A 14,845-nucleotide genomic window follows, 5' to 3' on the forward strand; every position below is an offset into this window, starting at 1 on the left:
GGGGACAGTCTTTAAAGAAAACGATCCAATCTCCGTTTAGAACTCGAAAAAGCTGCTAATTAGTCTATTCGATATATCAATTTCTCTGCTAAACTCAAAATCTTCAATGTTTTATGGATAATCACCTATGCAATTAGTTGATTAAATCATCAACCAACTGATGTGACAGAGGAAAAAGGTAATTGTCCGTCAAGATGAAGACAAGTTTAAGTTTTCTGTTTCTTATATTTACTAATTATTCATGTAGTTTATAAAATAAATTTCTTAATGTGAGTAAGACCTCGTGCTTTTTTTGGTTAATTGTATTAATTGTTTATTGTTTCTTCCGGGTTTTAGTATAATCATCAACAACGGATCTTTTATCGTTTAGGTTTTGTTTTGATAGACTCATCTCTTATTCTTGTTTTTATCTTGGGTTTGAAATACTTGACGGGAACTTGATCAAAAGAATCGTTTTTGCTGGTGTTCAATTCAAGGGAATAAGTTGTTGTATCGGGTGATGATTTAGATCTGGAAGTTAACAATGATTTATATTTGGCCGAGAGCCAACTTTTGGCTGAAAGATTTCTTGTCTTGTCCAAAGTGTTCCACGCTTTTTTGGCCACAATAATAAATACAACGAGCGTAATCATAGAAACAATAAAGGCGGAAACTTGTAAAATTATCAACTGATCATCAGACGGGTTCGGTTTTGACGAGCTGATCGTGAAAGATTCACTATAAGTGATCAAGTTATCATCATTTCTTATATTATAAGGACCTCGTCGTCGTATCATGACGATAGATAATCGATAATGACCAGAATGTACTTGACTGCAGTTCAGGGAAATCATTGACTGGTTATACTTGATAACAGAACAATTTTCAACAACGGAATATGTTGTATTGTCGACAAGCGTAAAGGTCAAGGGGAAAATGTATGCATACGTTGAATGGAAACCAAGGAGATCGAGGTCCATACGAAAGTTCTGTGCATCGGGATCGTTGTTTATCAAAACATTAGTGACATGGAAACATGGATTTTCTGTGTGACCCGTGGGTCTAATTACTCTGTTGAAATGAATATAAATTAGAATTGAATAAACAGGTAAAAGCAGAGAATATTTTTGTTATTACCTTGAATTGGGGGAATTTTGATCAACGGTTGAACATTGACCCGATAAAAAGGATCTTCCTGGAGTCCATTGACAATATCGAAATGAATCACTATTTTGATGATAAATTCTGGTTGTAAAACAATCGATACACGAATCATTTAGAAATGGACATAGAATAATTGATTCGGTGTAAGTATACCGATTAAGTGTAATTATAACTCGTGGATGAGTAAAACCGTAGTAATAAATTTGTGATAACTGAAGATTTATTCGTGATCGTAGATTGAACGTCCTTTCATAGGTATGGGTCGAGACAGAATAATTTTCATCGACAAAGTGGATTGAATATCGATATCTTGTTGAACGATTGCCAGCGGAAAGAACGAGGAAAACATAACCAGGAGTCGCATCGAGAGCCAATGGAATGAAATCCAAAATTCGAGTCCAGTATCGCGTAATAATATTTTCAAGATAAAGTCCTACAAAATCATAACGTAGCATAGATATTTCAATTTCGGGTCTTAGACTCACGTTGAAACAATCAGGATAAGATGCATTGAAAACAAGAGCCGTCCAAAAATTTCGCGTAGTATAACAATCGTAAATTGGCCTTTGAAAGGTATCGATTATCCGATTAAATGGAATCAGAAAGATGCGAGTTTCAGCTTCATCGACAGCATGCAAAGAGATAGCAAGAAAAGAATAAGAATTTTCGTTTCTCATGAGCGAAAAAGAATTTGCAAATCGAACTTTATCAACTCGATCATAACGGCCAGAAAAATAAATCGAATGCAGTTCTTCGTATTTATAATAAGAAACTCCATTCTCGACCCGAATACGTGATACCCGAGAGATAAAGTAAACCGACATTCGATTTGTAAATGTTATTGAGCCGAACGAGTAAATATATTCTCGAAACCTGAAACTATGAATAACATGAAACGAGTGAACGGTGGGTTCGAGTGGAGAAAAAGTACCATAAACATATGTAATAGGCTCAGAAAATGTCACAAAATAAAATAACTCGACAAATCTTGTTGGAACACTCGGCAAATTGACTCCAAGTCTAAATGCAACTGCAGTCAATGAAATATTGTCAGAAATGGGAGCCCAACGATGCGAACCAGGAATCATGTGCCTCATGACTTCACCTCTTAGTTCAAAAAAAGAAGGCCTGAAGGTATTAATATATTGCACGTACATTTCATTGGCGTTCTTCAGGTGCAACAGATAATGATTCAATCTATGAGAATAAAAATAAGCTGGAGTAAAATCATTCACGCTGATTCTTTGACCAACTGCGTTAGGGTCCGTGTTGAGAACTTGACTCGAATAATTAGATGTTATAAATCTATTATCAATGAAAAAGAAATAAGGAGCTCGTAAATTGTTGTTAAAAACTGGAATCCAAACATTTGATTCGTGGATTGTAAGATGACAATTAACACTAACTATCGATGAGAGAAATATACAAATTAAGGTAAAACTTGTCAATGAAAGTAAATGAAACATTTTGATCGAGAGACGAAAATACCAACAATTAACTATTCATTGAATCAACTGGATATCTAAACTTTTGCTTGTTCTAATTGTGAAAACATAATTAGGATTATATATTCATTGGATAATTATTGACATTTATATTCGTCCTCGAATCCCAATGTTCATAATTTCTCGATTTCAATATTAAATTCAAAGTCTAAATTAAATCATTCTTTAGTTTTAGCGTTTTGATGGTTGAGGGATCAGTTTTTTTTTCGAAAACGATACATTTGGCATTTAGAGCTCGAAAAAGAATCTATTGATCTATTTATCTGCTAAATTCATCATCGAAAGGGTCAAGATTTCTTCTTGTTCATGTAAATTGTATAATTTAATTTCTAAATTTGAGTAAATTGTTGTACTTTTTGGTTAATTGTTTATTGTCTCTTCTATTGTTTTTATAATCAACCGCGAATCTTTTATCGTTTAGATTTTGTATCAAGAGACGAATTTCTTATTCTTTTTTTCTGTTTAAATGTTGAGATGGTCTTGGATATGGAATGGTCGCTCGTGGTAACTTTTGGCTCAATTGGATTGCTTTCTCTAAAGAGCGATTCACGAGAATACACCATTGGTATGAATGCTGATTTAGATTTGGAAGTTAGTGATGATTTATATCGAATTCTTTTCGCCGACAATGAACTTTTGGATGAAAGATTCTTTGTACTGTTCATTGTTTCCTTTGCTTTTTTGGTTACAATGTAAAATACAGCGAGCAAAATCACGCAAATAATAAAAGCACAAACTTGTAATATCAACAGGTTGTAAGAAGATGAAGATTCAGGAGTCGAAGGAGTCGAAGGGGTTGAAGTAATAGGTGTTGAAATGATGGCGAAAGGTTCACTATAAGTGACCAAGCTGTCATTTCTTGCTAAATAATGTGGAACTCTTCGTGCAAGCATAAAGATAGATAACCGATATTGACCAGAATGAACTTGACTGCAGTCCAGGGAAATCCTTTGCTGATCATAACTTGTAATAAAACAATTTTCAATATTAGAATATGTTGTATTGTCTACTAAAGTAAAGTGCAAGGGGAAAATAGATAAATATGCTGGATTGAAACCAAGGAGATCGAAGTCTATACGAAAGTTCTGTGCATCGGGATCGTTGTTTATCGAAACATTAGAGATATGATAACATGGATTTACTGTGTAACCCATGGGTCCAATTACTCTGTTGAAATAAAGATAAAGCAAAATTATTATTATTTGAATAACAGATAATAGAATTAACTAATTTTATTATTACCTCGAATCAGGGATCTCTCGACTACCCATTGAACATTCACCCGATGTTAGTGAGTTTCCTCGTCTCCATTGACAATAACGCAAAAACCTACTATTTTGATCGTAAATTTTAGTTGTAAAACAATCCATACATGAATTATGCAGAAATGGACATAGAACAATTGATTCGGTGTAAGTATACTGATTAAATGTAATTAAAACTCGTGGATGAGTAAAAGCGTAGTAATAAATTTGTGATATACTTAGATCCAGGATAAATTGTAGATTGAATATCCTTTCGAATGGATGTTTTATAAGAGTCCGATTTTCTCTAAGAAAGTGAACTGAATATCGAAATCTGATCAAACTTGTGTCAGAGGAAAGAACGAGGAAAACATAACCAGGAGTCGCATCGAGTGCCAATGGAACGAAATCCATCATTTGACTCCAGGTTTCCGTTAGAATATTTTCAAGAATAAAACCGTCAAAATCTTCACGTATCATAAATATTTCTGTTTCGACTCTTTGTTGGACATTATAACACTTTGGACTAGATTCGTTGAGAATATCAGCATTCCAAAAAGTTGCCGTAGAATGACAATCAATCTGTTCAAAGTTGTTGTTTATCGGTGCCAATGGAAACACTGCAACTCGACTTGTACTATTAAAGAGAGTATAAGAGACGACAATCAAGGAAGAGAACGATTCATTGACCATGGGAGACGACGAATATACAAATCGAACTTTATCAACTGAACCATAAAGTTGACGAAATGAAGTCGAATGCAGTTCTTTGTATACATAATGAGGAACTTCTCCTGCAACCCGAATGTTTGATATCCGAGAAATGAAGTAAACTTGAACATTGACTTGGTAGGAAAATGTTAGAAGGCCGAAAGAGTAAATATATTCACGAAATTTGAAACTTTGAATAATTCGAACGTGGCCAACGGCAGGTTCGATTGAAAAAAAAGTACCATTTGTGTACCTAAAAGGATAATTTTCAAATATCGCAAAATAAAATAACGTTAAAGTGTCATGACTTGTGGGAGAAAGCGTTAAATCGAGTTCAAAAATAAAACTCATCCCAAGGTGAGAGTTACGAGTTAAGGGAATCCAAGGATGAGTAAAATAAATACCATGGGATGAAAATTGGGCAAAATTAAAATGAGGATAAACGTAGACATAATTTGCGAAATACTGATCACCGTGCTTCCGGTGCAACATAAATACACCATCAGAATTATAAAAATAAGCTGAAGTAAAATTATTCACGCTACTTGGAGTACCAACGGATAATAAGTTCGTGTTGAGATCATTACTCGAGAAATTAGATGTTATAAATCCATTATCAATGTAAAAGAAAAAGGGAAATCGTAAATTGTTGTTAAAAATTGGAACCCAAACATTTGATTCGTGGATTATAAGATGACAATTAACACTAATTATCGATGAGAGAGATATGAAAATTAATGTAAAACTTGTCAATGAAATTAAATGAAACATTTTGATCGAGAGACAAAAATACAATTAACTATTCATTGAATCAACTGGATATCTAAACTTTTGCTTGTTCTAATTGTGAAAACATAATTAGGATTATATATTTATTGGATAATTATCGGCATTTATATTCGTCCTCTATATTAATTAACATCATCAATGTTAAGCAATACGATTGAAAACTTTACCAAGAGAATTAGTTAATGTTTGGAGAGAAAAGGTGATCACTTCGCCTTCGACCTTTAATTTCACCTTCATCGGAATCACATCATCTTTATCTCCACATTGACCATTATCATCATTTAAGGTAAGATTAAATTTCTTTTATCCAATCTTCATATGGAACTTTTTAAACTACAAACCCTTTAGTATAATCATCAACAACGAATCTTTGATCGTTTAGGTTTTGTTTTGAGAGACTCATCTCTTATTCTTGTTTTTAGCTTGGGAGTGAAATACTTGATGGGAACTTGATCAAAAGAATCGTTTTTGCTGGTGTTCAATTCAAGGGAATAAGTTGTTGGTATGAGTGATGATTTAGATCTGAAAGTTAAAGGTGTCTTTTTCAAAGTGTTCCACGCTTTTTTGGCCACAATAATAAATACAACGAGCGTAATCATAGAAACAATAAAGGCGGAAACTTGTAAAATTATCAACTGATCATCAGACGGGTTCGGTTTTGACGAGCTGATCGTGAAAGGTTCACTATAAGTGATCAAGTTATCATCATTTCTTATATTATAAGGACCTCGTCGTCGTATCATGACGATGGATAATCGATATTGACCAGAATGTACTTGACTGCAGTTCAGGGAAATCATTGACTGGTTATACTTGATAACAGAACAATTTCCAACAACGGAATATATTGTATTGTCGACAAGCGTAAAGGTCAAGGGGAAAATGTATGCATACGTTGAATGGAAACCAAGGAGATAGAGGTCCATACGAAAGTTCTGTGCATCGGGATCGTTGTTTATCAAAACATTAGTGACATGGAAACATGGATTTTCTGTGTGACCCGTGGGTCTAATTACTCTGTTGAAATGAATATAAATCAGAATTGAGTAAACAGGTAAAACAGAGATTATTTTTGTTATTACCTTGAATTGGGGGAATTTTGATCAACGGTTGAACATTGACCCGATGAAAAGGATCTTCCTGGATTCCAATGACAATATCGAAATGAATCACTATTTTGATGATAAATTCTAGTTGTAAAACAATCGATACACGAATCATGCAGAAATGGGCATAGAATAATTGATTCGGTGTATGTATACTGATTAAGTGTAATTATAACTCGTGGATGACTGAAAGCGTAGTAATAAATTTGTGATAACTGAAGATTTATTCGTGCCCGTAGATTGAAGATCCTCTCGTAGGACTGGGTCACGACATGATAACTTTCATCGACAAAGTGGATTGAATATCGATATCTGGTAAAGCGAATGTCCGTGGAAAGAACGAGAAAAACATAGCCAGGAGTCGCATCGAGAGCCAACGGAACGAAATCAATTATTTGAGTCCAGTATTGCGTTAGAATATTTTCAAGATAAAATCCTGTAAAATCATATCTTAGCATAGATATTTCTAGTTGGGGTCTTAGGCTCACGTTAAAACAATCAGGATAATTTCTATCGAAAATAAGAGCAGTCCAAAAAGTTCGCGTAGGATAACAATCGTAAAGTCGCCTTTGAAAGGTATCGATTATCCGATTAAATGGAATCAAAAAGATGCGAGCTTCAGTTTCATGGGCAACATACAAAGAGAGAGCAAGAAAAGAGTAAGAATTTTCGTCTCTCATGAGCGAAAAAGAATTTGCAAATCGAACTTTATCAACTCGATTATAATGTTCAGAAAAATAGATCGAACTCAGTTGTTCGTATTTATAATAAGAAACTCCATTCTCAATCCGAATACGTGATATCCGAGAGATAAAGTAAACCGGCCTTTGGTTTAAAAATGTTATTAAGCCGAACGAGTAAATATATCCACGAAACTTGAAAGTATGAATAACATGAAACGAGTCAACGGTGGGTTCGAGGGGAAAAAAAGTAACATAAATGTATGTAATAGGCTCAGAAAATGTCACAAAATAAAATAACGGAGAATTCGGCACATTGACTCCAAGTCTAAATGCAATTGCAGTCAATGAAATATCGTAAGAAATATCGTGAGAAATGGAAGTCAAACGATGCGAATTATTAATCGGGTGCCTCGTGACTTCACCACTTAGTTCAAAAATAGAAGGCCTGAAGATATATTCCACGTACAAGTCATTGCCGTTCTTCACGTGCAAAAGATAATGATTCAATCTATGAGAATAAAAATAAGCTGGAGAGAAACCATTCACGCTAATTCTTTGACCAACTGCGTAAGGGTCCGTGTTGAGAACTTGACTCGAATGACTAGATGATATAAATCTATTATCAATGAAAAAGAAAAAAGGAGCTCGTAAACTGTTGTTAAAAATTGGAACCCAAACATTTGATTCGTGGATTATAAGATGACAATTAACACTAATTATCGATGAAAGAAGTATGAAAATTAAAGAAAAATTTGGCAATGAAATTAAATGAAACATTTTGATCGAGAGACAAAAATACAATTAACTATTCATTGAATCAACTGGATATCTAAACTTTTGCTTGTTCTAATTGTGAAAACATAATTAGGATTATATATTTATTGGATAATTATCGACATTTATATTCGTCCTCGAATCCCAATGTTCATAACGTCTTAATGACAATTAAATGGTAATATTTAAGTTGTAATTAAATTAGCCTTTACTCTTGGTGATTCGTTGACTCTGTGGACAGACTTTGCAGAAAATATCTCGATTCAGATTTTTAGAACTCGAAAAAGTTAATTAACCTATTCGATTGATCAATTTCTCGGTTAAATTGAAATTCTTAAATAATCAATGGTTCATCTGGATTATTGGACTGTTCGATCTTTGATTGAATTACTTTCTCTGCCAACACATGATCGTTAATTTGATCTTCTATTTTGTTTTGTATCCGATTTGAGTAACAATCTGTTAATTTAAACACTTTAAATTAAAAGAAAATCATAATTAATTATCATTGGAAACATTTTAATTCACTTACGTGCTTTTGTTTTGTTAAATATTAATATTACAATAGTTTTTTTTTTCGTATGTTAAACATTGACAGGATTAGATTAATGTAAGAAAATTATGATACATTTAAATTACAATTTTCTTGACACCTTTGATTGTAATTCAGTTGATTGTATTAATTTGTCTTCAAATTGACTGAATCAATGAAAGGAGATTGTTGAACTTTTTGTTTTTGTTTCATCAAGGTGACATTAAATTTGAAAACAATTTGATTGTGAAAACAGTTAGACAATCAACTGTTATGATAATCTTTGTATATATAATATAATATTTATACATTTATCATGTTAATTAGAGCTAATTAATTAGCTTGATTAAACATTTTAGATACAAAGAGTTGACTGAGTTTAATGCCTGATTGGTTATGTGTATTAAATTAATTAATCGTCTTATATTTTTGTCATCGTTATTTGTTATGTTGACTTTGTTAATCTTGGAGAAAAGGTTTTAATTGCAATTAGCTTTTGCCATCGAAATGTGATTGTTTTAAACAAACAGGGAATAAATTGTCGTGTTGAAATTGCGATTGAATGTTAATTCCATTTACCATAGAGTTGTTGGAGAATTTAAATTGCAATTATAATCATAATTTCCTTTTGACAAATTTAGTTGTCGTTCATTAATTAATTACAATATAGAGATCGGGTATTTACCAATTCAATTAGTAAAGAAATTAATTGAATTATAATATGTCCATTTGTTGAATTTGTATCAAAATTTCACCTCCCGTTGATTTAACAAATTCAATTGTTACAAAGCAGGTTGATAAAAGTTGACCTTGCCCTCGAGGCATCCAGAGGCTAACATAAAGTTGTTTGGTGAAAATTTTGTTGTCACCACGAGATTTGAGTGATGTGAGATAGTCTTAAGCTCGTGTAATGGCTGAGGTATATCACTGGTCGCCGATGACATTTCACTACAATTGGAATTAAATGAGAGAAAACGGATTCCACATTCGTATGGGGAACAGATTATTCGTCCATCGGGTGAGAAGCACAATTCCTTTATGAAACCTGGTCCAACATTCAGTTCTTCACAGTAATGTGTTAATCTATCAAGATTACGATAGATTCTGGGTGGATCTTGAGTACCGGGTTCAATTTGTCGGTAACTAGCATTTGGTGCTAATATGGTTGCATGAGCTCGACGGTTTAATGTTCTTGCACTGATTATCACCACAGGACTAACGTGAAGATCGGGTACCGAGTTGGAAGAAGATGATGATGTAGAAGTTGTTGTTGTTGTTGTTGTTGTGAGAGTTATTGGTGCTGTTGAAGAGGAAGACGCTGCTGTTGATACAGAACTTGAGTCTTGGGTTGACGATAATGTTGATGACTGATTGGAGAGGCGACTATTTAATGCTTGAGCAATGTTTCTTGTACCACTGGATCCGGATTCTGTCACGTCTGAAGATAAATTGGTGGACATGATTGTGACTCGAGTACTTGGATGGCTAACAAATATACCTTGTTTAGGTACATCGATAGGAACAGTTTGATAAGGCCATTTATCACCTAATCAATATACGAAAGAAAAACAAGTTAATTAATATTTTTAAAGCAAATGTATTGATGAAAGGAAAGAATAATATTAGAAAATGAAATATTACCTTGAATGTCATGGACACAAGTCCATTCAGAGTTTTCATCCCTACTTATATTACGAGATATGATTGACCAGTTATGTGGGTGGACATCAAGTGAAAAAATAGAATGCGATTCATTCTTGGGCGGAAAATCTGAAATCAACTCAATTCTGTTACGTCGAGTAGTAAAAAGTGGATTAAACCAGGAGCCAAAGTCAAATCCACATGAATGTCGCTTTTGCATGAGCCGATAGAGATCAGATTGGAAACCAGCTAAATCTTTTTCCAATTTTTCTAATCTTAAATCATGAATAATCATAATGTATCCCTCTGAGGTGCAGATTATCATTTTTGAGCTATCATGGGTTAATCTCATTCTCATTAGGCAGGAAAGAAATAGAGGCTTTGTAAAATGGATTGGATTCCCGTTTGGATGATCAAATGATGTTGCATCATATTTGTTGATATCCCACATGTAGATACAACCATCATATCCAGAGCTAAGTAAGGTTCGAGTTCGTGTATCATATTCAACATTCTTAACCCAATACGAGTGTCCCCTCAATGTCCGTAATTTAGATGACAGATTCCTGAGATCCCATAAGGCAATAGTACAATCATCTGAACAAGTTGCGAAAAGTCGATCATCTAAAGTAAAAAAAGAGTAATAAGTAAAAAGCAATTATGAATTAGAATGGATTGAATATTGAAAGTGGAAAAGTGGAGAGAGAGAGAAACAAAAAATGAGTGAAGGTGAGCAGGAAAAACAAAATAATTCGAGAAGTGAAGTAATTTACTTCATGTTGATATAATGTGAAAATTGTTTGAGTTGAAATGTTTAATTGTGGTTTTCACTATTAAGGAAGCTTATTGGAACCAAGGTCAAGTTAGGAGGAAGGAGAAGGTGAACCAGGAGAGGAGAAGAAGAAAAAAAAGTGAGAGAGAGAAAGAGAAAGGTAGGTTGAAGAAATAGTGAAAATGCTGATAAAAGATAGAGTGAGAGAGAGAGAGAGAGAGAGAGAGAGAGAGAAGGAGAAGGAGAGAGGAAAAAAATGAAGGATGAAGAAAAAGCAGGAAAGAAACACAAGGAGAGACATAGAAAGATAAAGAGAGTAATGGAAGAGAAAAAGAAGATGGAAGGTTAAAGAGAGACAAGGAAGGAAATTAGATTCAATGTCATCGGCCATGACAGTGATTAGAAAATGATTGAGATTAAGATACCTAAAAATTTGATGTAATTGAGAGCAGCATCATGGGCATCGGGAACTGTTTTAACCAATTGGTGTGTATATGGATCGTAAGCAAGTATCGCTTTTCCCTCGGTCGCTGCTAATAATAAAGATCCATCGGGAGTGAAACTTAGGTTGAATATTCCACCATGGGAATGTGATGAGGTGGATGATGAAGATGAAGATAATGTTTCTGTGGTATCAGAGAAAGAGGATGAGGTTGATAAAGATGAGCTAGAGTTTGTTGATGAGAATGATGAAAAGGGCGATGAGTTATTAGAGAAAAGACCTCGTTTAGATCTTCTTCCAGAATCGATTGATTTTGATTCTGATCGAGATCGTTTAATTGTTGAATAAAGTCGTCGATAAAGAGTATCATTCCAGCCAAGTTGATTGTTTGGATAATTTATCTCATTTGAAGCTTGCCATAAGCACCAGAACTTATTACCATGAGACCTTTTCATTGATTCTTTTTCCATCTATTGGTGAGAGAGCGATTTTGAATATGTTGATATTATTATTATTATTATTATGTTGTTGTTGTTGTTGTTGTTGGAGTTGGTAAGGTAGAAAAAGAAAACAGAATTAGAATTTGTTGTTTAGGTGAAAGTAATCGGAATTGGTTGAATAGAAATGAATAGAACAATTAATTGTTAACAAGAGGGGAACAGACAAAAAAAACTACAATAAATTAAGGATTAGAAGAAGAAACCAAAAAGCTTAATGGAAAAGGAAAGAGAAACAAAGCTAAATGGTGTAAATGAAGATGTTATTGATGTTTTTGTTACTGTTGATGACGACGATGATGATGATGATGAGAAGGATGATAATTGTGATGATGGACAATAGGTTAACATAGAAATGGAACAAGCAAATGAAACAACAGAGAGACTACAAGAAGAGTTGATACATTGTTATTATTCTGGTTGTTATATGGAAAGAAGAAGAAGGAGATGAGTTGATGATGAGAGAGGAGAAGAAGAAGATGACGAAGAGAAAAAGTAATAAGCGAAAGAGAAGAAAAAAAAGAAACAAATTGTAGAAAAAAAAATTGGAATGAAGGTGGAACAATATTTATAATAAAATGATGATAACAACCAAACAAAAAGGGTAAACTAATTATAAGTCATTTTATCATCTTCTCTTCTTCTCTTACAAGTGAGTTGGTTAGGGAAGATGAAGATGATGATGATGATTATGATTATGGAAGAGAAGCTAGTGAAGAAAAAGAAAAAACCAAAAAGACAATCAGACACAATCACAGGGAAAAAAAGGAAAGAGAAGATGAGAGAGAAAAAAACAAACTCCAAGAGATGATGAAGAGCAAGATGATGATAATGATAGGTGATGATGAGAATGATGAAAATGATGAAAAGGGAGAGAAAGCAAATGAAAAATATAAACAAAGATTCACTCACATTCACTGGTTAGAGTAAAGTGGAAATAAACATTAGATTTCACGTTGAGCCATTTTCTTTTCACCTTCACTTTTCAGCGAATAGAAAAGATTAAATTCAAGTTGATAAAAGAAAATCTCAGTCATCACATGATGATAACGAAAGAGAATTAACGGAAATGAGTGACTAATTAACAAGAAAAAATAACAATCACTCGACAATAATTAAAATAATTTCGCTTTTAAAATTCCAACAAATTAAGAGAAAAAATTTTCTAAAAAGAATAACATCAAATCGACTCATCGAGTCGAGAACATTTTCGGCTTCAAGAGAACAGCTGAAAATCGATGCAGCTGATTTTCTGGTGGTTTCCATGGTTACGCTTAGTAAACAGTTTCTTTCATATTTTTTTCATCACAATTAATTTTGATTGTCAATTTTAATGTTAATTAATTTGACCATTTTTGTCATTTCTTTTTTTTTAATTGTTCAACTTGATCGCTTTGTCAATGTCTCTTCACTTTTGCTTGACTAAAATGTTTCCATTTAGACTCAATTGGAAATCATTTTATTTTCATTTTCAACATTTCACTTGATTTGTTTTTCTTTTGATTTTGATTGTGATAATTTAAGTAATTTTTTATTGTATTTTCTTGGATGGATCAAATTTCCTGTTTTTAATTATGTTTATTTTAATAGTATGGCAATTTCTGGTAAGTTTGATTTATTCTATTCTGTTAATTGTTGTTATTATAAGTGAGTTGCTTCAATTCAATTTATCTAATTTGTTTCTCTCTTTTTTCAATTAGTTCCTATAAATTGGTTACAATTGATTGGTTGGCTATTATTTAACACCAAGAACGATATGAAATTAAGTTAACAGCATCTCAACAAAAGAAATGATAATCAAATGAAATCCAATTGAGGATTGGGAGGAAAAAAGTTAACGGATTAACTATTGACAATACAATTTGATTAGCTGATTGGTGATTATTGTTATTTTCATAATGATTAAGTGGATTCTGTAAAACCGATTAGCTGTTATGTTCAAAATTTAATCTCCTTCCAAAAAATGAGACCAATAATTGTTACGAAACAAATGAAAACGTCCAATTGTGATCAAAGTGAATTGATTGCTTGATTTGATGTCGATTTCATTAAATCAAATGAACAATTTCCTGATAATCAAAAACTTTCCAACCAAAAGAAGTCATTTCCCATCAATTTACCAACACCATACATCGTTAATTAGTTGATCATTAAACAATAATTTCATCCGATTCAACAATTAACTCAACGTGGAAACAAAAATGGAAATTAATCCGATTGCTGAACAAAATCAAATTAATCAATGAAACAATTTACCATCTTAACCCTGTTAATATTTGCTAATCCCAATGAATCAGAATAAGAAAGCTGAACAATAAGGATCAAAAGATTAACCAACAATTAACTTCCGATCGATCCATCACCAGTAGGATATCAATCAACAATTAAGAGTTGATTAAAAATTAACTATTTGGTTAACCATTACTTGGATCTTAACACAATCAAAAGTAAACAGTTGAATCAATAGAAAGATAATTAACTGTAAACAAGTGAATTTTAATTTAATTGTAAAAGTCAATTGATTCTAATAGACTTTAAATTGTATCCTTGATTGTTAATTGATGATGATGATGATTAGAAGGTAAAATGAAAAAAAAATGATAAACAAATTAAATTAAATAATCAACAACAAGAAGATAAAAATATAAGGTTACAGTTATGATTTTAATTGTAAGAATTAAATAATTAAACTTAAAATGTCATGTAACTGGTCAAGTGAATAAATTGTTAATCAAAATGAAAACGAAAAACAATTTATCAGCAATTAAACTGATAGAAAATAAATTTGAACAATTTAATCGAGGTAAAGGTAAACGAAAGTCAAGGTATACGAATTTTTTTTAATTTCTTTCGCTATTGGTGAACGTGTTTAAGATCCTTGATTGTTGTACAATTAAATCTCGTTAATTGTGATTAAGTTAATTTTCTCTTAATCATGATAATCTAAAGTGAAAGAAGAAGATGATGAAACCGGTTTACTACTGGAAGAGAAAACCAATTGAATTG

General features: G+C 32.6%; 3 protein-coding genes and 1 long non-coding RNA gene across 4 annotated transcripts; 1 reads left to right on the forward strand and 3 right to left on the reverse strand.

The window, feature by feature from the left end:
* Positions 1-264: 264 nt before the first annotated feature.
* LOC128397733 (uncharacterized) lies at positions 265-2,597 on the reverse strand. The gene is made up of 2 exons (XM_053358480.1): positions 1,117-2,597; positions 265-1,050 (listed from the first exon to the last, which is right to left on the reverse strand). The coding sequence occupies exons 1-2, from the start codon at positions 2,298-2,300 to the stop codon at positions 360-362; spliced, it is 1,875 nt and encodes a 624-aa protein (XP_053214455.1). The 5' UTR covers positions 2,301-2,597; the 3' UTR covers positions 265-359.
* A 167-nt stretch (positions 2,598-2,764) lies between these two features.
* On the reverse strand, positions 2,765-8,304 carry LOC128397859 (uncharacterized). Its single transcript, XM_053358623.1, has 3 exons — positions 6,475-8,304; positions 3,891-6,409; positions 2,765-3,815 (listed from the first exon to the last, which is right to left on the reverse strand). Exons 2-3 carry the CDS (start codon positions 5,372-5,374, stop codon positions 3,059-3,061), a joined length of 2,241 nt encoding a protein of 746 aa, XP_053214598.1. The 5' UTR covers positions 5,375-6,409; positions 6,475-8,304; the 3' UTR covers positions 2,765-3,058.
* Positions 8,305-8,457: 153 nt separating this feature from the next.
* On the reverse strand, positions 8,458-12,906 carry LOC128397863 (DDB1- and CUL4-associated factor 10-like). The gene is made up of 4 exons (XM_053358628.1): positions 12,752-12,906; positions 11,326-11,812; positions 10,129-10,752; positions 8,458-10,033 (listed from the first exon to the last, which is right to left on the reverse strand). The coding sequence occupies exons 2-4, from the start codon at positions 11,810-11,812 to the stop codon at positions 9,270-9,272; spliced, it is 1,875 nt and encodes a 624-aa protein (XP_053214603.1). The 5' UTR covers positions 12,752-12,906; the 3' UTR covers positions 8,458-9,269.
* A 203-nt stretch (positions 12,907-13,109) lies between these two features.
* Positions 13,110-14,419, forward strand: LOC128397868 (uncharacterized). The gene is made up of 2 exons (XR_008327016.1): positions 13,110-13,443; positions 13,540-14,419. It is a non-coding gene; the product is annotated as an uncharacterized LOC128397868 (long non-coding RNA).
* The last annotated feature ends 426 nt before the right edge of the window (positions 14,420-14,845 follow it).

This window comes from Panonychus citri, unplaced genomic scaffold (assembly GCF_014898815.1).
Source record: "Panonychus citri isolate SS breed McGregor unplaced genomic scaffold, ASM1489881v1 Contig00040, whole genome shotgun sequence".
Classification (NCBI taxonomy): Eukaryota; Metazoa; Arthropoda; class Arachnida; order Trombidiformes; family Tetranychidae; genus Panonychus; species Panonychus citri.